The sequence below is a fragment of the Leucoraja erinacea genome, chromosome 2 (assembly GCF_028641065.1).
Source record: "Leucoraja erinacea ecotype New England chromosome 2, Leri_hhj_1, whole genome shotgun sequence".
In the NCBI taxonomy this organism is placed as follows: Eukaryota; Metazoa; Chordata; class Chondrichthyes; order Rajiformes; family Rajidae; genus Leucoraja; species Leucoraja erinaceus.
In genome coordinates, this window is record NC_073378.1 from 113,679,725 (window position 1) to 113,701,625 (window position 21,901).

The 21,901-nt window shown below is 44.8% G+C and overlaps 1 protein-coding gene across 3 annotated transcripts in view; it reads right to left on the bottom strand.

Annotated features, from left to right (window-relative positions):
• Positions 1-634: 634 nt before the first annotated feature.
• Positions 635-21,901, bottom strand: part of LOC129714441 (THAP domain-containing protein 2-like) — a 24,470-nt gene continuing 3,203 nt past the window's right edge. The window contains exons 2-4 of one of the 3 annotated variants that reach the window (XR_008726350.1): positions 19,456-19,648; positions 13,771-14,707; positions 635-6,230 (exon numbers count right to left, since the gene is read on the bottom strand). Coding sequence is in view for 2 of the 3 variants with exons in the window: in XM_055664040.1 (XP_055520015.1) it covers positions 14,342-14,707; positions 19,456-19,648 (559 nt within the window). In the remaining variant the exon portion in view is untranslated. Of the gene's footprint in view, positions 6,231-12,286; positions 14,708-17,878; positions 18,800-19,455; positions 19,649-21,901 lie in introns of those variants that run through there. The other 2 variants (XM_055664040.1, XM_055664049.1) reach the window with 2 other exon arrangements.

Below are 21,901 nucleotides of genomic sequence, written 5' to 3' on the forward strand. Positions count from 1 at the left end.
CTATACCTGCTACCTTCTGTGTGAAAAAGTTACCCTCAGAATCCTATTAAATCCTTCCCCCTTCACCTTAAACCTAAGTCCTCTGATTCTCAATTCCCCTACTCTAGGCAATAAACTCTATGCGTCTACCCGATCTATTCATCTCATGGTTTAATACACCTCTAACATCATTTCTCACTGTGCTTTGCTCCGAGGAATCTAGTCCCAGCATGTTCAACCTCTCCTTATAGCCAAGAGCCTCGAGTCCTGGCAACATCCTTGTAAATTTTCTCTGTACTTTTTCCACCTTTACAACATTTTTCCTATAAAATGGTGCCCAGTATTGAACACAATACTCTAAATGCGGCCTCACCAATGTCTTGTATAACTGCAACATGACATCCCTTCTTCTATACTCAATACTCAGACTGATGAAGGTCAATGTGCCAAAAGCCTTTTGACCACCTTATCTACCTGCCACACCACCTTCAAGGTTGCTGATAATTGTATTGTATTGTATTGTATATCTTTATTGTCATTTCCTGAGTATTCGCATACCCAGAGGAAACAAAAAAACGTTTCTCAACCAGTGTCCATTCAGTGTGCATGAAAAATAAATAGAAATAAAAAATACATGTATCATGAACAAATATGTCTGTTGTATGTGAACGTTCAGAATATTGGCGATATAATTTAGCAACACATGCTTATACAACTCTTTGTCCAATCGTTGTTCCTAGGTTTATATCTGGAATCAGAGCTGGAAGATGTTCCATCTATTTTCTTGCTTGTTCAATGGAAAAAGGTTTCAGTAATGATACTCAATTCAGATTTTATTTCAGCTTATTTCCTCCTGTTTTGAAATAGCTGGCTTATTCTAGGTCCAGTTGCACAGCCCCGATCGGCTCCTCAGAAACGGAATCAACATTTTCATGTGCCTGCCTGGTCAGTGAATGTTGGCAGGCTGTTTGTGGTTGCATCTCGGCCAAGTCAAATCTTGTGTTCTCCAAATACATACTTTTCAGTCGGGGTCACTGGAGGCCAGAAAAAGAACAGCTGGCTGATTTCCATGCCCAGATATCCTTCCCACCCTCGCTATTTCCCTCCTTCCACAGCTCAAGAATACAGTGATTAATTACAACACACTTGTGCGTAGAGTGTAGTGGGTGGCCTGGTGGTGCAGCGGTAGAGTTGCTGCCTTACAACGCCAGAAAGCAGTGTTCGAACCTGACCACGGGGTGCTATTTGTATGGAATTTGTACCTTCTCCCCATGTCTGCATGTGATTTTTCCGGGTGTACCATTTTTCCCCCTCGCTCCAAAGACGCAAAGGTTTGTAGGTTGATTGGCTTCGGTAAAAATAATAGATTGTCTTTAATGTGCAGGAGAGTGCTGGTGTATGCGGATCGCTGATAGGCCCGGACTAGGTGGCCTGTTTTGGCGTTGTATTGCTAAAACTAAAAACATATTCACTGACAGCACAAAGTTGTGATTGAAACTTCCTGCTTTAAGCGGCTCAGCTGTAGATCTAGAAGGGAGATGACTCAGACATGATTAGTGGCCAACATTTCTGCTGCATCAATCGAAGATGTTGAGTCATACAATTTGGAAACAGATCTTTCAGCCCACAATGTTGTGTGCCCCTCTATATTCACTTGGTCCACAGCAATTCAAGTGCTCATCCAAATGCTTCCCAAATATTGAGTACCTATTTCTATCACCACCTTAGACAGTATATATCAGAGTTCAACACAATCACTTGGTGAAAATAATTATTTTATTCCTTTTTTAGTGCTTACTTCTCACCATAGTGGTGGGTGGCGTCAGCAATGGCTGCCTCGCCAACAGCCTGTCTGTTCTTTCCTTCTTTGTGTTTTAATAGCGTGTGTTAAATGTATGTTTTTAGTGTTCTTTAGCTTGTTTTATGTGGGGAGTTGGGGGAAACTTTTTCTAACCTCTTACCTTGATAGAGATGCGATTTTTTTTTTCCGTATCGTATCTCCGTCGGCACTGCGGCCTAACATCGAGGAGTTGGCTATGGCTGCCTTTTCTGGATACCAATTGCGAGATCTCCACCGCAGGTGCCTACGGGACTTAAACATCGCGGAGCCCACAATCCCTTTGCCAGGGATCGACCTCGGGGCTCCAGCCATGAGGGCTTGCGGACTTTAACATCACGGAGCTCGCGATAGCTGGTCAGAGACTGACTTCGGGAACTCCAAGCCATGGGAGTTTCGATCGCCCCGACACGGGAGCTTCGATCGCCAGCTGCAGGAGCTTTGTTTGCCCCGATGAATGGTTCAACTGCCCCGACCGAGGGAGGAAGAAGTTTGGATTTTTTCGCCTTCCATCACAGTGAGGAATGTGGGGAATCCGCTGTGGTGGATGTTTATGTTAACTTTTATGTAGTTGTGTGTCTTGTTACTTTTGGTTTTGCATATAACTGTACCTTAATTGGTACATGTGACAATAAAAGACCTTTGCAACCTTTGAGAGGGTCCTAAGGAAGTATACGAGAATGATCACGGGAATGAATGGGTAAATGTGTGAGCATTTGAAGGCACTGGGCCTGTACTTGTTGCAGTTTATAAGGATGAAAGAGATCTCATTGAAACTTACCGAATAATGGAAGTCCTAGAGGGAGTGGATGTGGAGAAGATGTTTCCAGTAGTAAGTAGAGTCTTGGACCAGAGGGCATAGCCTCAGAATAAAAGGACATACTTTTCGAATAGAGATGAGGAGGAATTTATTTTGCCTGAGAGTGGTGAATCTGTGGAGTTCATTGCCACAGAGTGGTGGGAGCCAAATCTTTGGATATTTTTGAAGTGGAGGTTTACAGGTTCTTGATTAGTACGGATGAAGGCAGGAAAATGGGGTTGAGAATGAGAAATAGATCAGTCATGATCAAATGGTGGAGCAGACTTGATGGGTTGAATGGCCTAATTCTGCTCCTATTTCTTATTTTTTATCAAACTTTGTAAAACTGTAATATACAATCTGTTTCCATCGGGGTTGGATAGACAACTGTTAAGTGAATGGTTATGCCATCATCTTACTGGCAGGTAAAAGCAGATTTTCTTTGCAACATAGCTGTTGGTAGAAATCAAAACAAACATTTTTTTATTGGTCTGCTCGAGGCGTGGGAAGTTTTCTGGCTGACTTATTCGGTACCTTTTTATCGTCCTCGCACAGTTGTGTTTGGGAAGTGAACACTTAATTATTTTGGCTCGGGAATGAATTTTGTAATCATAGAATTGAGCCAAAGTATATTCTCAAGTACTGGCATGGAGACTTAAATGTCTCAAAGAACACGAGTTATTTTTTTTTGGAAAAGTACTCTTTATTCAATTGGTCACAATGCATAATGTTCTGAATATCAATATAGAATAAAATAGAATTCATTATTAAATCCCATGTAATGGTATCTGCAACTGCAATTAATTGTACCCAAGACTATAAAGATGCTTAAGATATGTAAGAAGAAACTGCAGATGCTGGTTTACACCAAAGATAGACACCAAATGCTGGAGTAACTGAGCAGCGTCTTTGGAGAAAAGGAATCGGTGACCTACGGGATAGGTGCTTTGTTTTGTACCTTCCCATACCTTTAGTGTCCCCCTCCCCGACTAAGGGTTTCGACCTGAAACGTCACCTATTCCTTTTCTCCAGAGATGCTGCCTGACCCGCTGAGTTACTCCAACATTTTGTGTCTATCTTCACTATAAAGATGCTGCTCTTCAGCATCATGTAATACATCTGAAGTAATAGCACATAGAACTCTGCACTGCTTTGATTAATAAATTAAACACCCACAATTATCACATTTTATAGCAGCCATTTCTCGTCGGATTCACTGATTATTGTCCTTGCCTGTTGTTCACCTTTTTGAAGTGTAGTGTTCAATCTAGGACATGCAGGGGTTTCCCTCTCAATTGCTTTTAGTTTAGTTTTAGTTTAGAGATAGAGTGGAAACAGGCGCTTCTGCCCACTGAGTCTGTGCTGACCAGTAATCACCCCTTCCACTAGCACTTTCCTACACACTAGGGACAATTTACATTCTTTATTGAAACCAATTAACCTACAAACATGTACGTCTTTGGAATGTAGGAGGAAACTGGAGCACACGGAGAAAACCCAAGCGCTCACAGGGAGACCGTGCAAACTCCAAACAGACAGCACCGGTAGTCAGAATTGAACTAGGGCCTCTTGTGCCGTAAGGCAGCAACTCTAACGGCGTGCTAATATCCTGAGGAATAGCAGCATGCAATTGGACAGTATTCACCCTCAGAGGCTCTGGAGGCCAAGACATTGGGTATTTTTAAGGCGGAGATCGATAGGTTCTTGATTAGGAAGGGTGTCAAAGGTTACAGGGAGAAGACAGGAGAAGGGTATTGAGGGGGAAAAATAGATCAGCCATGATTGAATGATGGAGTACTCAATGGGCTGAATGGCCTAATTCTGCTCCTATGTCTGATGGTTAGAGTGTCATCCACACACTTCCAACTCTAGTCCAGGTCGGACGGAAGGTACGGAGGACTCTGGCCTGTAGATGGAAACTGCTGAGCTGGCCTCTGCTTATCTCCCATGGACCGGAGATAAGCCGACTCGGACTGTCGTGAGCCCCACCGCTGGGCGCGGACTTAATATCGGAGCAGATCCCTTGCCTGGGATTGCTCCCACCGCGGCCTGCAGACTTACCATCAAGGGCTCGCAGTTTCGGGAGAGGCGAGTCGGGAGCTCCAATGTCGCAGGTTCGTTCAGCCCCGACGTGAGGTTCCATCGCCCGGCCTGGAATCGCCTGGGAGCTGACATCCCCCCGATGCAGGAGCTGAACGCCTGGACGCGGAGGGGCCTGAACGCCACCGACTACGGGAGTCAGGATCATCTCGTTAACGGGGGCTCGAGGCCCCCGACCAAGGAAGAACACGAGGGAAGGGCGTGAACTTTATTTCGCCTTCTATCACAGTGAGGAATGTGTAGGAATCACTGTGGTGGATGGTCATGTTAAAATGTGTTTTTGAGTCTGTTGCTTTTAATTGTATGACTGACCTGGCCAGTGAAATTCCTCGTATGTTGCAAAACATACTTAGCAAATAAAATCTGATTCTGATGTTTATCACATTGCGACCTTTGCCGTGCTTAAAACCCTTTGGATTGAAGTGATCAATACAAGCAATTCCAGCTTTCAGTAGTTTCTTTTTGTTATTTATAAACTTCCTGTCCTCCCAAATATGATCAGTTGGTCCAAGCAGATCCAAGACAATTCTGGACTTCTTCTGTGCAAAGTAATTTTGTTGTTATTTCTTTACCAATCGTCCTCCTAATTCCAAGTGATTTCTTGCCTTGAATCCAACCCAAATTGTCAAATCTGTTAGGGAGCCACGATGGAGTTACCAGAGTCCGGGTTCGATCCTGGTGACGGGTGCTTGTCTGTACGGAGTTTGTACGTTCTCCCTGTGACGTGCGTGGGTTTTCTCTGAGAACATTGATTTCCTCCCAAACCTTTGTAGGTTAATTGGCTTGGTATGAATGTAAAAAATTGGCCCTAGTGTTAGTGGGCAGGGATTTCTTGTCAGTGCAGACTCGGTGGGCTGAAAGGCCTGGTTTCATGCTGTATCTCTAAACTAAACCAGTTGGTCTATGGGGAAAAAACAGGCAGCTTAGAGGGTAGGGACGTTCGTTGGTAATGTCAAAAATAATCACCAGGATTGGTAGATTTTTATTAGGCAAAGGTGGTCCAAGGCCATTAATGGTAGTAATCAGGTGAAATGAGGGATTCAATGAGGGAAAAGGGGGGAAGGGAGGCTGTTTGGCCTTATTCTACCCCCCTGTCCCTGGTGGTTAATTGTCATCTATAAATTGTCCCTAGTGTATATGGGTGATCGATGGTCGGCATGGACTCTGTGGGCTGAAGAGCCTATTTGCACGCTGTATCTCTAAGCTATTGTAATTTTGAGGTTTTTGGGGGAAATTTCTGAAAGTGAATCCTGAAGGGATCAAATCATTTCATGCTGTTGTGTACTGCTGTTGCACTGAATACTTTTCCTCCTTCCATCCATCAATACTCGCATGTCAGTTTTTTTAAGACTCGGCAAACTTCATGTTTATAACAGCTGCATTAACCATGAGGCAGTCAGCAGACTCAAGGGGCTAACATGCTGCTGAGAGGGGAGGTAAGCTGTCACAAGCCTCTCGTTGGGGTCTCTTTCAACTGCAAATCTGTGGAGTTTCCTGGGAGTTCTGAATAATTCCCTAAAAGTGAAAAAGAAAATGTTTTCAGAAACAAATCACTGCTGTCAAAAGATATACCTGTCTCCAAGAACAAAACAAGAATTAAAATGATGGCTGGCACAATTTAATCCACCAAATCTTTAATGGAACATTTCACACAAAGCCAACTCTATAGTTGTGTTAAACTGTCTCCACAACCTGTTTCCATGCTGTATCTCTAAAGTATAATGAACAAAATCTGGTTTTGGAAGTTAACTAGTAGTGACTAAATAACTATCAGACAGTCAAATAGAACAAAAAATAAATTCTGGGTCACTAATGTTTGAGAAAAGAATCCACAATCCTACATACAACACCAGAGCCATTGCAATATAGTTGATTGTTTAGTGAAATAGAACGCAGCTGAGGGATTAGAGATTTGTGCTGACAGAGCTATTGACGCCCACATCTATCTCACTGCCTGATTCGTAGGCTGGCCAGAACAAACGGGCTGTAGCCAGAGTTCAGGGAGATGTGATCAGGACTTGGCCCTTGGCATCTGACTGCACTGATATAGAGTCTGATCTCAGTGTGATAATGAAGTTTAGAGATACAGTGCGGAATCAAGCCCTTCTGCCCAGCGATCCCCGTGCACTAGCACTATCCTAAGCAACAAGGGACAATTTATAATCGTTACCAAAGCCAATTAACCTACAAACCTGTACATCTTTGGAGTGTGGGAGGAAACCGGAGCACCTGGAAAAAACCCAAGTGGTCACAGGTTCAAACTCCACACAGACAGCACCCGTAGACGGGATCGAACCCTGGTCTCTGGCTCTGGAAGGCACCAACTTTACCGCTGTGCCACTGTGCCGCCCCCAAATAAAAAGTGTTTATAGTTATCATGGCTATTATGAAATGTCTTCTTGGCTTTGCTTAGTTCAAACAGGAAAGGTTGGCGGCTTGTTCCCAGATGTTTTATAGCTACATCCCTGACTTTTCTGTGGCCCCAACGAAGGAGTGAATTGAGTTTTTACTTCACATGCAAAATCTTGGATAACTCAGTTCGATTCTCTATTACAACAAAGTTATTTATCATTGGTAATTGCCCAGTATTGCACAGATGCATCAATTGTTTCTCAATTCTTTTTGAAGTCTGTCATTTCTAGTCCATTACATTTCCCTAAATTCATGCACGTTCTTCTGTTCCTATGTATTAACTACCCCTTCACCCCTTGCAGAGAACTCATGGAATAGCTATAAAATGATTCAAAAGGGAAAAGGTATTCTCGCCCCCCCCTCCCGCAAGTATGAACAATATATAAAAGTAGTCTGAAAGAGAGGGAGAATCTAAAAACACCAATTGTCTCAAAATGAAATGAATTAATTGTTGAACAATAAAGGCCAGCACTACAGTAAAACTTCATTAGCCCAACTCCCCAGCATTTGGTGGTGCTGGATTGGCAGATTTTCCAGTCTATCGCTTTCCCACTAATATTTCAACACACTTTTAATATATTACAGCATGGAAACAAGCCTTTGGCTCACTGAGTTCATGTTGACCATCGATCACCTGTTCACACTAGTTCCATGTTATCCAAATTATGCATCCACCCCCTGCATACCAAGGCCAATCAACCAATTCCTTCCCACATCTCGCATGTCTTGGGATGTGGGAAGAAACTGGAGCACCCGGATGAAACCCACAGGGAGAACATGCAAACACCACATGGATAACACCAGAGGTTAGGATCAAACCCGGGTCTCTGATCTTGTGAGGCACTGATTGAGGCACTGAATGAAGAGTGGTAACCAAGGCTCCAGTCTGTTAAGAGGAGCAAAGTAAGCAGGGCCCCAGTGTGTAAAATGGAGTCTTCAGCACTGGGTTCTCAGTGTGTTAAGGGAGTATGAAAACTGGGGACACAGTATGTATACGGTAGTCTAGGAACTGAGGTCCCCAGTGTGTTAAAGGGGGAGCAGCTATTAGCACCAGAGTCAAATGCTGAACTGCTCAGGAGATAGCAATGAGATAGCAGATTATCCAAGTTTTACGTATCTTTCACACAAGCAAAATATCTTGCAGATCTTGGAATTTTTACATAAAATTAGGAAAAAATTGAATGGCTCCGCTGTTCATGCAATAGCCATTGAGACCAACACTAAAGTTTCAGGTTGTTGGCCTTTCATTGGATTTGGAAGTATCTAGATACAGAGAGGAGGGGGAGGGGGCTGTGGGAGGTGAGGAACCGGGAAGAGAACAAGGAGGTTACACAAAAAAGCTGGAGAAACTCAGCGGGTGCAGCAGCGGGTGCAGCATCCATAGATGCTGCTGCACCCGCTGAGTTTCTCCAGCTTTTTTGTGTAACCTTCGATTCTCCAGCATCTGCAGTTCCCTCTTAAACACAAGAGAACAAGGAGGTTCTGTTACAGGGTGGAATGCAAAAGAGATTAAGGAGGGAAGTTTGTGCAAGGAAAATGACAAGTGAAAAAGACTTGGATGGGTTGAGAGATTGTGTAAATAACAACAGGAGAAGTTAGAGACACAAGGTTCTGCTGATGCTGGAATCTTGAGTAAAACACTAGAGTAAAGTACTGGAGTAACTCAGCAGGTCAGGCAGTATCTCTGGAGGAAATGGATTAGGCGACAATTCGGGTTTGGATCCTTCTTCGCACTGAACTGCAGAATATATATTGTGTATAAAGGAACTGCAGATGCTGGTTTAAACCGAAGATAGGCACAAAAAGCTGGAGTAACTCAGTGGGACAAGCAGCATCTCTGGAGAGAAGGAACGGATGACGTTTCGGGTTGAGTCTGAAGAAGGGTCTCGACCTGAAACTTCGCCCATTCCTTCTCTCCAGGGATGCTGCCTGCCCACTGAGTTACTCCAGCTGTTTGTGTCTATCTGCAGAATTGTTTGACAGAAAAATGGGCAGAGGAATTTCACACCAAGTGAGATGTGGGTTGAAATATAGATTAAGGAAAATTTAGTGGAAGGTGCAGGAAGAGAGAAGTTTGGAGCAGGTTTTGTACGCTATTGGCAAATTGGGAGTATAACGATGGAGTTAAAGGGGAAGTGAGTACAGGAAAAGTTACAAAAGACTCCCGAATTAATGGGAAGGAAAGTTCGAGAAGGGATAAGAGAGTAAGGTCAGGGCCACTAGTGAGGGGTGTGAGAGGGGAGGTGAATACCGAAGTCAAAGTGTTGTATATGAATGTACGAAGTAAAAGAAATAAAGTGGACGAGCTTGAGGCTCAGTTAAAAATTGACAAGTATGATGTTGTGGGAATTACAGAGACATGGCTGCAAGAGGGCCAGGGCTGGGAACTGAATATTCAAGGGTATTCCTCCTATCCGATAGAGAGACAGGTGGTCAGAGGGGGTAGGGTAGCTCTGTTTGTGAGGAATTAAATTCAGTCCCTTGCAAGGGGTGACATTGAAACAGGAGATGTGGAGTCAGTATGGATAGAACTAAGAAATTGTAAGGGTAAAAATACTCTAATGGGACTTATCTACAGGCCCCCAAACAGTAGCTTGGATATAGGGTGTAAGTTGAATCAGGAGTTAAAATTGGCATGTCGTAAAGGTAATGCTACAGTTGTTATGGGAGATTTCAACATGCAGATAGACTGGGAAAATCAGGTTGGTACTGGACCCCAAGAAAGGGAGTTTGTGGAGTGCCTCCGTGATGAATTCTTGTATTGCAGCTTGTATTGGAGCTTATCAGGGAGAAGGCTATTCCGGATTTAGTGTTGTTTAATGAACCGGATTTGATAAAGGGGAACTTCAGGTTAAAGAGCCATTTGGAGGTAGTGCCCATAATATGATATTTGAGAGGGAGAAGGGTAAATCAGCGGTGTCAGTATTAAAAAGGCAACACGGGGAGAAAATATGAGGTATGAAGGTAAGCTAGCCAAGAATATAAAGGAGGATAGTAAAAGCTTCTTTAGGTATGTGAAGAAAAAATTAGTTAGGACCAAATTTGGACCTTAAAGACTGAAAAAGGTGAATTATGGGGAACAAGGAAATGGCAGATGAGTTGAACAGGTACTTTGGATCCGTCTTCACTAAGGAGGATACAAACAATCTTCCTGATGTAGACAATAGACAATAGGTGCAGGAGTAGCCATTTGGCCCTTGGAGCCCTATCTAGCTCTCCCTTGGAAGTATCCAGAGAACCGGCCTCCACCACCCCCTGAGGCAGAGAATTCCACACTCACAACTCTCTGTGAGAAAAAGTGTTTCCTCGTCTCCATTCTAAATGGCTTACTCCTTATTCTTAAACTGTGGCCCCTGGTTCTAGACTCCCCCAACATCGGGAACATGTTTCCTGCCTCTAGCGTGTCCAAGCCCTTAACAATCTTATATGTTTCAATGAGATAACCTCTCATCCTTCTAAACTCCAGAGTGTACAAGTTCAGCTGCTCCATTCTCTCAGCATACGACAGTCCCGCCATCCCGGGAATTATCCGTGTTAATTCCCTCAATAGAAAGAATGTCCTTCCTCAAATTAGGGGACCAAAACTGCACACAATACTCCAGGTGTGGTCTCACTAGGGCTCTGTATAACTGCAGAAGGACCTCTTTGCTCCTATATTCAATTCCTCTTGTTATAAAAGACAACATGCCATTCGCTTTCTTCACTGCCTGCATGTACTAGTGGCCAGAGGATCCGGGGTGACGGAGGAACTGAAGGAAATCCACATTAGGCAGGAAATGGTGTTGGGTAGACTGATGGGACCGAAGGCTGATAAATCCCCAGGGCCTGATGGTCTGCATCCCAGGGTACTTAAGGACATGGCTCTAGAAATTGTGGACGTCAGGAGTGAGAAAACAGGGAATTATAGACCAGTTAGACTGACATCGGTGGTGGGGAAGATGCTGGAGTCAAATTAGGTGCAGGAGTAGGACAAAGAGCAGGGATTAACGGGTCACTTTCAGAATGGCCGGCAGTAACTAGTGGGGTACTGCAAGGCTCGGTGCTGGGACCACAGCTATTTACAATACACGTCAACAATGATTTAGATGAAGGGATTCAAAGTAACATTAGCAAATTTGCAGATGACACAAAGCTGGGTGGCAGTGGGAACTGTGAGGAGGATGCTATGAGAATGCAAAGTGACTTGGACAGGTTGGGTGAGTGGGCAGATGCATGGCAGATGCAGTTTAATGTGGATAAATGTGAGGTTATTCACTTTGGTAGCAAAAACAGGAAAGCAGATTATTATCTAAACGGTGTCAAGTTGGGAAAAGGGGAAGTACAACTGGATCTGGTTGTCCTTGTTCATCAGTCAATGAAAGTAAGCATGCAGGTACAGCAGGCAGTGAAGAAAGCGAATGGCATGTTGGCCTTCATAACATGAGGAGTTGAGTATAGGAGCAAAGAGATCATTCTGCAGTTGTACAGGGTCTTGGTGAGACCACACCTGGAGTATTGCGTACAGTTTTGGTCTCCAAATCTGAGGAAGGACATTATTGCCATAGAGGGAGTGCAGAGACGGTTCACCAGACTGATTCCTGGGATGTCAGGACTGTCTTATGATGAAAGACTGGATAGACTTGGTTTATACTCTCTAGAATTTAGAAGATTGAGAGGGGATCTTATAGAAACTTACAAAATTCTTAAGGGGTTGGACAGGCTAGATGCAGGAAGATTGTTCCCGATGTTAGGGAAGTCCAGGACAAGGGTCACAGCTTAAGGATAAAGGGGAAATCCTTTAAAACCGAGATGAGAAGAACTTTTTTCACGCAGAGAGTGGTGAATCTCTGGAACTCTCTGCCACAGAGGGTAGTTGAGGCCAGTTCATTGGCTATATTTAAGAGGGAGTTAGATGTGGCCCTTGTGGCTAAGGGGATCAGGGGGTATGGAGAGAAGGCAGGTACGGGATACTGAGTTGGATGATCAGCCATGATCATATTGAATGGCGGTGCAGGCTCGAAGGGCCGAATGGCCTACTCCTGCACCTAATTTCTATGTTTCTACACAGACATACGAGATGTGCAGTGAAACGAAAAGTGGCAATGGTCGCGGACTTTGTGCAAAAAGACAAACAAACAACCAAATAAACTACAAACAGTAGTTTGCCAGATATTGAGGGAGTGCAGCGTAGGTTTACAAGGTTAATTCCCGGGATGGCGGGACTGTCATATGCTGAGAGAATGGAGCAGCTGGGCTTGTACACTCTGGAGTTTAGAAGGATGAGAGGGAATCTTATTGAAACATATAAGACGATTAAGGGTTTGGACACGCTAGAGGCAGGGAACATATTCCAGATGTTGGGGGAGTCCAGAACCAGGGGCCACAGTTTAAGAATAAGGGGTAAACCATTTAGAACGGAGATGAGGAAACACTTTTTCACACAGAGAGTTGTGAGTTTGTCGAATACTCTCCTCAGAGGGCGGTGGAGGCCGGTTAACTGGATACTTTCAAGAGAGAGCTAGATAGGGCTCTTAAAGATAGCAGTGTCAGGGGATATGAGGAGAAAGCAGGAATGGGATATTGATTGTGGATGATCTGCCATGATCACATTGAATGGTGGTGCTGGCTCGAAGGGCTGAATGGCCTACTCCTGCACCTATTGTCTATCACAAATATAATTTTGAAAGTCACTGCTTTACGAAAGGATAAGCACTGAAGACTCATTGCATTACACATCAGAGCCTCTAAGGGTTGTTTAAGAAAGAACTGCAGATGCTGGAAAAATCGAAGGTAGGCAGAAAATGCTGGAGAAACTCAGCGGGTGAGGCAGCATCCATGTAGAAGGAATTTGCGACGTTTCAGGTCGAGATTCGTCTACAGACTGATTTAATGACCCTCTCAGACTATAAGATAGTCATTAAAACATTGGCATTTATGAGAACATAACATTAATCCATTATGAGAACACACTGACCTATTTTACCTTAATGAACAGTAGCGCATCATCAGGTGAGAGGTCCTTCTCTTTCTCACACTAGAGTTAGCAACAGATGAAATCAAGATCTTTGTATTATCTGACGTTAGGCTTTGACTTTCCAGTGTACTGAAAGTAGAGCCTTGTTCGAACTTGGAATTGGCACATGAGCATTGATTCACCGCAATGTAGGATACATTTTGTCACTTTAAAAAAATGTATATAAAAAGCCAGTTTGGCGCGGCACAGTGGTGCAGTGGTAGAGGGTGCTTCCTTACAGCGCCAAAGACGCAGCTTCAATCCAGACTATGGGTGCTATCTGTACGGAGTTTGTACGTTCTCCCTGTGACCACGTGAGTTTTTTCTGGGTAAGGTGGCTTCCTCCCACACTCAAGAGACATACAGGTTTGTAAGTTAATTGGCTTTGGTAAAATTGTGAATTGTCCCTAGTGTGTAGGATAGGGCAAGTGTTCAGGCTGATTGCTGCTCAGAACAGACTCGATGGGCCGAAGGGCATGATTCCACGCTGTATCGCTAAAGCCTAAAGACAGTTAATAAGTTGCAGAAGACCTACCAGCACAGATGGAACAGCATGAGATGGCTGGGGAAACCTCTTGTTGCTCAAACAATAGCAGGTGTAACACCGATCTGCGACAATATTCTCTTCAGTTAGTGGAATAAACATCTTACCTCTTTTACTGCTCTCCACAAGAATCCTGGATCAGATGAAGTCTCAAACCGGTCCGTAGTTTGCACATGTCTGCAGCATAAAGCTTCTTGAGCACGAATTGGCAATAGCAGTCAGGAACAGTGATATAGAAATTAAAAAAAACATCTCTGTGGTTTAGAAGGGCTATGAGGCTGGCGTCAAGGCACTTTTCAGGTTGGCTGTTTGTTGGGGCACAATAAATAAAAATATCACGACATGGCTTGCGTTTATTGTCCAATATCTTCTGACAAACCATGATAAAGCAGCCGTCTGACTATGTTTCTGTGCATAATTCATTGCCAATGCAAACACTGGTTCCATGCAACACTGTTCCCCACATTTTAAGTCGATGAATGCAATGTGCACCATCATGAATTATGTGCTGATAAACAACCAATAAATTAAAGTGTGAGTATAAGGTTGTTGAAAAGCATGAAAGGAAGTGGACAGAAAAGTGAAACAAGCTGTCTCTTCTGGGCCACAGTATCATTTGCTCTGGTCAACTTCAATGACCTGACGGATTTTTTTAAGAGATTTGTCATTTAAGGCGGCCTAAATATGCTCTGGTTCCTCGTCATTAGGCAAAATATTTTTCTCTCTTAGCTCCATGAGAAGGTTGGAGATCCCTTTCCACTTCTCGACCACACGGCGTTCTCGCTGCCTGCTGATCTTTACTTGCTGTCTGAGGTAATCCACTTCGTCTAGCAACTGGAATATCTTCCTCTTGGCTTCAGCGGGATTTGCCAAACAGTAACTGTGATCTTCGAACACTCCCTTGATGCCGCTGCTGGTTTGGCTGCTAGTACTGTTACTAGTACTAGCACTAATGATGGTGTTATCACCAGTGCTAATGAAGGATGGTGTTTGCGGGATACTGATGCCCATTGAACTCAGGAGGGATTTTCTGCCTGCTAACTTCTGCAAAACAAGAACAACAATTATTAAGAGTATTGTAGAAATTGAATCGTAGAGTGTGGAAACAGGCCTCTCGGGTCTGAAAAAGGGTCTCGACCCGAAGTAGTCTGAAGAAGGGTCTCGACCCGAAACGTCGCATATTCCTTCTCTCCATAGACGCTGCCTCACCCGCTGAATTCCTCCAGTATTTTTGTCTACCTTCGATTTTTCCAGCATCTGCAGTTCTTTCTTAAACCCTTCGGCCCAGCTTGCCCAGGGGATTACTATCACCTTCACGTTTTCTGCCAAGTTACAAGATTTACTGGATATATATTGCCATAGAGTCTAAATTCTGATATTTCCTCTTCTGTAGTATTGTGGAAGCACTTTCATAGTCATACAGCGTGGAAATAGGCCCTTCGGCCCATTCTGCCCACTCCAACCAAGTCAAGTCAAGTCAAGTTTATTTGTCACATACACATACGAGATGTGCAGTGAAATGAAAGTGGCAATGCTCGCGGGCTTTTGTGCAAAAGACAAACAACCAAACTATAAACACAATCATAACACACATATTCCTTTACATAATAAATAATGGAAGGAAAAACATTCAGTAGAGTTAGTCCCTGGTGAGATAGGCGTTTACAGTCCGAATGGCCTCTGGGAAGAAACTCCTTCTCAACCTCTCCGTTCTCACCGCATGGCAACGGAGGCGTTTGCCTGACCGTAGCAGCTGGAACAGTCCGTTGCAGGGGTGGAAGGGGTCTCTCATGATATTGTTGGCTCTGGAGTTGCACCTCCTGATGTATAGTTCCTGCAGGGGGGCAAGTGAAGTTCCCATAGTGCGTTCGGCCGAACGCACTACTCTCTGCAGAGCCTTCTTGTCCTTGGCAGAGCAATTCCCAAACCAGATGGCAATGTTCCCGGACAAGATGCTTTCAACCGCCGCTGCGTAGAAGCACTGGAGGATCCTCAGGGACACTCTGAATTTCCTCAATTGCCTGAGGTGGTAAAGGCGCTGCCTTGCCTTACTCACGAGTGCTGAGGCGTGTGATGCCCATGTCATATCCTCGGAGATGTGGACTCCCAGATATTTAAAACAGTTCACTCTATCCACAGGATCCCCATTTATCCTCATTGGAGTGTACGTCCTCGGATGATGTGCCCTCCTAAAGTCCACGATCAGCTCCTTCGTTTTTTTGATGTTCAAGAGGAGGCTGTTATCCTGGCACCAGAGTGCTAGATCAGCCACCTCCTCCCGGTAGGCCCTTCTCGTCGTTGTCTGAGATCAGGCCCACCACCACAGTGTCATCAGCAAACTTAATTATTGAGTTGGAGCTGAACCTAGCCACACAGTCATGTGTGTACAGGGAGTACAACATGGCCCATCGACACTAGTCCTACCTGCCTGTGTTTGGCCCATATCTCTCAAAACATATCCCATCTGTGTATCTATCTAAATGTTTCTTACATGTTGTGATAGTGCCTGCCTTAACTACCTCCTCCGGCAGCTAGTTCCATACACCTACAACCATTTGTGTAAAAAGGTTGTCCCACACGTTCCTGTTAAATCTCCTCCCCCCCTCCCCCCTTCATCTTAAACCTATGCCCGCTGGTTCTTGGGTGGGGGGAAGGGCGGAGTGACAGAGGGAAGGAGGAAAGGAAGCGATAAGAGAAGGAGAAAGGAGCAATACGAAGTGGAAGAAAGAGAGGAGGTAGCAGTGCAGGATGAAGAATATGATGAGATCTTACCATGTGATAGAAGTGCAGGAGGAGAGAAGAGAAAGCACCAATTATCATAGCTGCAATGATAATCAAGTTGACATTGAAATAAAATGAACAATTGTTCAAGCTATCCAACTAATCAATTAATTGAACCATACAGCATGGAAAGAGGCCCTTCAGCCCCCGCTGGCCACCAATCACCCGTTCACATTAGTTCTATGTTATCTCACTTTCGTATCCACTCCCTACACACTGTGGAAATTTTTATAGAGTCAAATAAATCCCACAATCTGTCATTTGGGAGGAGACCAAGCATCCGTAAGAAATAAACAGAAGAAAGTACAAACCCCACACCCGAGAGCCCCCGAGATCAGGATCAAACCCGGGCCTCTGGCGCTGTGCAGCTATTTAAGTTAACATTTCTTTGAGCATTTTAATGATTCCTGTCCTTGTAGCCTCTCCAACCTCTTGCCTCCTTTCTCTTGGCAAGTTCATTGTATCTTCTGTATCTTGTACATGGTTGGATTATTTTTCCAACACTTAAGGAAAACATTTCTAATATTACGCAAAATTAAACTATTTAGAGATCTCAGCACGAATCTCCGATGGTAAAAAAAGAATAATTTTAATTTAAAAAACTAACTGGGAAGAAATTTGTCATTGATCTCATGAAACATACGTGGAGTTGGTAATTCCCCTGAATGTCTAGATCCAGTTAGTCAATCAAATGGGAAGAAATGTCTTCACAAAAGGGTGGCGAATCCTTGGATTTTTCTGTGCAAGGATGCTGTTGAGGGTATTTTCAGGATAGAGATTGATCGATCTTGACTATTGACGATTGGAATAGTGCAAGAAACAGCACTGAGGTAAAAGATCAGCCACGATTTAATGAGTGGCAGATGGACTAAGAATCCTGTTCTTTCTTCTATTTCTTGTGCCCTTAATCTGAAGTGGGCAGTGGGCAGGTGCTATAGACCTGCACGGGAAGGTAGACGCCCCCGCCCCCACGAGTCTCGGGTAGATGGGGCTCGTCAGCCTGGGAAGGCAGTCCATCTAGGAGAGGGAAAACTCTGATTTAAAACCTCCACTGCCTTGTGGCCATATCCAGTCATGGAAAAGGCTCCTGGAGTAAACCTCAAGAAAATCCGGAGTCGGAGCCCCTAAGGCAGTTGTCGTTGTCTACAACCTCGCCCTGGCAGCGACGGCGCTTGTGCCAAACTGTAACGGCCCTGCTGTTCCTTTGGACGTGGAGAGGGGGGGACGTGCTGCATGGGCAACAGCCTGTCCTCCATATAACATCATAAGCGACGCTGCTCTAGCCGAGGTTTGGAGCAAGCAGCCAACAATTAGGATGCATCACCCATGGTCAGTAATGACAGAGGGGGGCCTACGAATCAGAAGTGCTGTCCTTGCAAATGGAGTCACAAGAGTGGATTATAGAACTTAATGGAATAAAAGGCCACATTTGCTAAAAGAGGCCAATGGGGTTACTCCAACTAAAAAGGACGCAAAATGGTGGAGTAACTCAGCAGATCCCTGGAGAACATGAATCAGTGACATTTTGGGTCGGGTTCTTCTTCAGATTGATTGTGGAGGGGGTGGGGGGAAGAAAGCTGGAAGAGAGGTTTGGCAGGACAAAGCACAGCAGGTAATAACTGAACAGGTGAGGAGGGGGGGGGGAGATAGGCAGATGGTTGGACAAAGGCGAGAGATTAAAACAGAAGGTGTGAGACAAAATAATTGAAGAATTGCGACTTGTGAAATGTGGTGCTGGAGGAACTCAGTGGGTCAGGCAGTATCTGCAGAGGGAATGAACAGGCGATGTTTTGGAGGGTGGGTGTACGGAACAAGCTGCTGGTGGAGATGGTTAAAGCAGGTACGATAACATTTAAAAGACATTTGTACAGGTACAAGTTACAAGTTACATTTATTGTCACATGCACCAATTGGTGCAGTGAAATTTGAGTTACCAAGCAGCTCACAAATAAAATAAAATGAACACAACACTATAGAATTTAACATGATCATCCCCCACAGCGGTATCAACGGGAAGTCAATAAAGTTCATTCATCTTCCTCTTGTTCATCCGTGGTTCAAACACTCTCCGCGGTTTGGAGTTCCGAATCGGCCACTTCTTACTGGAGACCGCGGCTTCCGAAGTCCACAGGCTGAGCTGGGCGGTACCTCAACACTGGCGATCCTTGGCGAAAGATCCCAGGCCTCCACGATGTTAAAGTCAGCGTCACCCGCGGCTGGAAGCTCTGCAGCCCACAGCTCCACGGTGTTAAAGTCGGCGGGCCATTCGGAGCTCCAACACGGCGATTCCCGGTAAGGCATCGCCCGCTCCACGATGGAATCCAGTGCTGCGCCGCTGCTGAAGCTCTGGCCGGTCTACAGCAGGAAAGGCCGCGTCAATCCAAATGGTAGACCGCGGGGGGGGGGGTAAGATGCGGCTTGGAGAAAAGACACATCCCCGACCAGGTAGTGACTGGGAAATGGTTTCCCCTCTCCCCCCCCCCCCCCCCACTTAAAAAAGACTAAAAGACCTCCAAAGACATACTTTTTGACTAAAAATAACAGAAAGGGTGAAAGGACGGACAGCTGCCGGCGAGGCTGCCACACTCAATGACGCCACATGATTACATGGATAGGAAAGGTTTAGAGTGATATGGGCCAAATGCAGGCAGGTTGAGAGATACAGCAATGGTAACACATTAAGTCCACACCGACCAGCGATCCCCGTACACTAGCACAACCCTACACACTAGGGGCAAGTGGCCTGCTTCTGTGTTGGGCCGAAGGGCCTGCTTCCGTGTTGTATGAATCTATGAGTGAAATGTAAAGCCAGAGATAGGTATGGGAAGTGGACTTAAATTTAATTTTTCTGGTTATTTACTTTTTACTTGAAATTACTTCCCATCCAGTTTGTTCCAAAAAAAGGTGAGCTCTGAACATCACTTGTAGCTTCACACACACGCACACCAGGGTTCTATGCCAATACTGCTCGGGATCATTGTTATTGGTACCAGTAACACTTTCACCCTTACTTTTTCAACGTGCGGAGGGAAGTCAAATATCGTTGGGACGGCATTTTCTCGCAGGCGTCTAGTCTGTCCTGTCCGGTCAAAACAGGTTTGCTCAAAATGCTTGGAACAAAGGAAAGTGTGGCTGGTCGGATGAAAGTTTTCCCGTCGAACAAGTTGGACCCACTCCATCCGCCTCCTGGGGTTTCTGGGAAACCTTAGCAAAGAAAAAGAAACAGGTTATTTTCCTGGAGACTGCAGATCCAAATGTTTAGATGGATTTAAAAGTTTCTTAAATGTCATAATTGCATTGAAAAGCTTCAATAATGGAGGAAAATAGATAACCATGACACAATGGGACAGTGACTAGAGCCGCTGCCTCACAACACGAGTCACTTGGGTTCAATCCTGGCTTTGGGTGCTGTCTGCATTGAGTTTGCGAGTTCTGCCTGTGACTACTTGGGTCTCCTTCCACATTCTCAAAGACATGTGGATTATTGGGTCAATTGGCCATTTTGAATGGTGCCCAGTGTGTTTGTGGGTGATAGAATCAGTGGAGAATTGACAGATATGTGCGAAGAATGTCAGCAGCCAGGATTAAGTGGGTCGTTCAGTGAAGGAAAGGTATAAAGTGCTGGAGTAACACAGTGGGTCATGCATCCTTGGAGAACATGGATAGGTGACGTTTCGGGTCGGGACCCTTCTTCAGACAGATTGCAGGGGTGAATGAAAAGAAAGCTAGAAGAGTGGAGGGGCAGGACAAAGAATGGGAGGTCATTGGTGAACACAGGTGAAGGGTTTTCTTGATATCTGGAAGGGTCCCGACCCGAACTGTCATCTATCCATGTTCTCCAGGGATGCTGCCTGACCTGCTGAGTTACTCCGGCATATTGTGTCTTTCCTTTGTAAACAGGCATCCTTGCTTCTACAACCCTTCAGTGAATATAGGAGGTGCAGGAATACAATTACGTGCAAAATCAGGAGGGCAAATCTGGCAGGCAAGGGATTCTGCAGGTGTATTAGAAGGGTGCTAGGTTATTTTAAAGATATAGCATGGAAACAGGCCATTAAGCCCATCAAGTCCACACCAACTATCGTTCAGACTAGTTCTATGTTATCCCACTTTCTCATCCACTCCCCCACATTGGGGGACAATTTACAGAGGAAACCCACATGGTCACAGCAAGAATGTGTAAACTCCACACAGACAACACTCCAGGTTAGGAACAAACCCAGGTCTCTGGCACTACGAGGCACAATTATTTATTGGCACAACGAGGCAGCAGCTCTACCAGCTGCACCATGGTGCAATCCTATAATAGGTCTCCTTAAAGATCCACATGGTATGGCATAAGACCCTCCTCTATGTCTACAAACCCCTCAATGGGCTTGCCCCCTCCTACATTAAAAGTCTTCTCACCCACCACTCCACCTCCAGATCCCTCAGATCGGCCGACTTGGGGCTGCTGAATATCCCGCGGTCTAGGCATAAGCTTAGGGGCGACCGTGCCTTTGCGGTTGCAGCCCCTAGACCGTGCCTTTGCGGTTGCAGCTCCTAGACTGTGGAACAGCATCCCCCTTCCCATCAGAACTGCCCCCTCCATCGACTCCTTTAAGTCAAGACTAAAATCTTATCTATACTCCCAAGCCTTTCCTGACGTCCACTGAGCGAGGGTTATATGTATATATGTATGTAGTTTGTTTGTTTATACTATTCTTATAACAAATATAAAGCACTTTGGCCAACGAGAGTTGTTTTTTAAATGTGCTATATAAATAAATGTGACTTGACGACTTTATTTGTCACATGCATCAAGGTACAGTGAAATTCACTTTTGTATACAGATTAGTACAAGTATCACTGTGCATAAGCACTTAGATACATAGTATATAAGCATCACAGACACAGTGCAGATATATGGCAGCAGTACACCGAGGGACTATACAGAGTCACCAGTTTGGTGCCATTTTCAAGTCCCAGTTGTTGTAAGCGCAGGGTTCTTGATCTGACCAAGAAGGTCTAATTTACTGGTGGCGTTCCAAATGTAGCCATGGTTTCCTCCGCCGCTGCTCCACCATCGTAGGCCGCATCTGTGTTCCCATAACACAAATTAGATGCAACACAAGTCATGAATGAAGGAATACTATTTGTATTGAGCCGAATTGGTTATAACACGATTTCTATCAGGAACCAAAGAACCACTTCATAGTTGCATTGAAAATTGACAAGCAAAAAACTGACCATTTATAACTCTCCTTCCCATACTGATCTTTCTATTCTTAGCTTCCTCCTTTGCCAGTGAGGCTACACAGCAAATGGAGCAACAGTATCTCAAATTTCACCCGAGTGGCTTACAATCCAATATCATGAATATTGATTTTCCAATATTAAGTAAAACACTCCATACCACCTTTTTCCTGTGTACCCACCTCTCTCCTCTCCACCTTGGTGCACACCCATCTGCCTAGT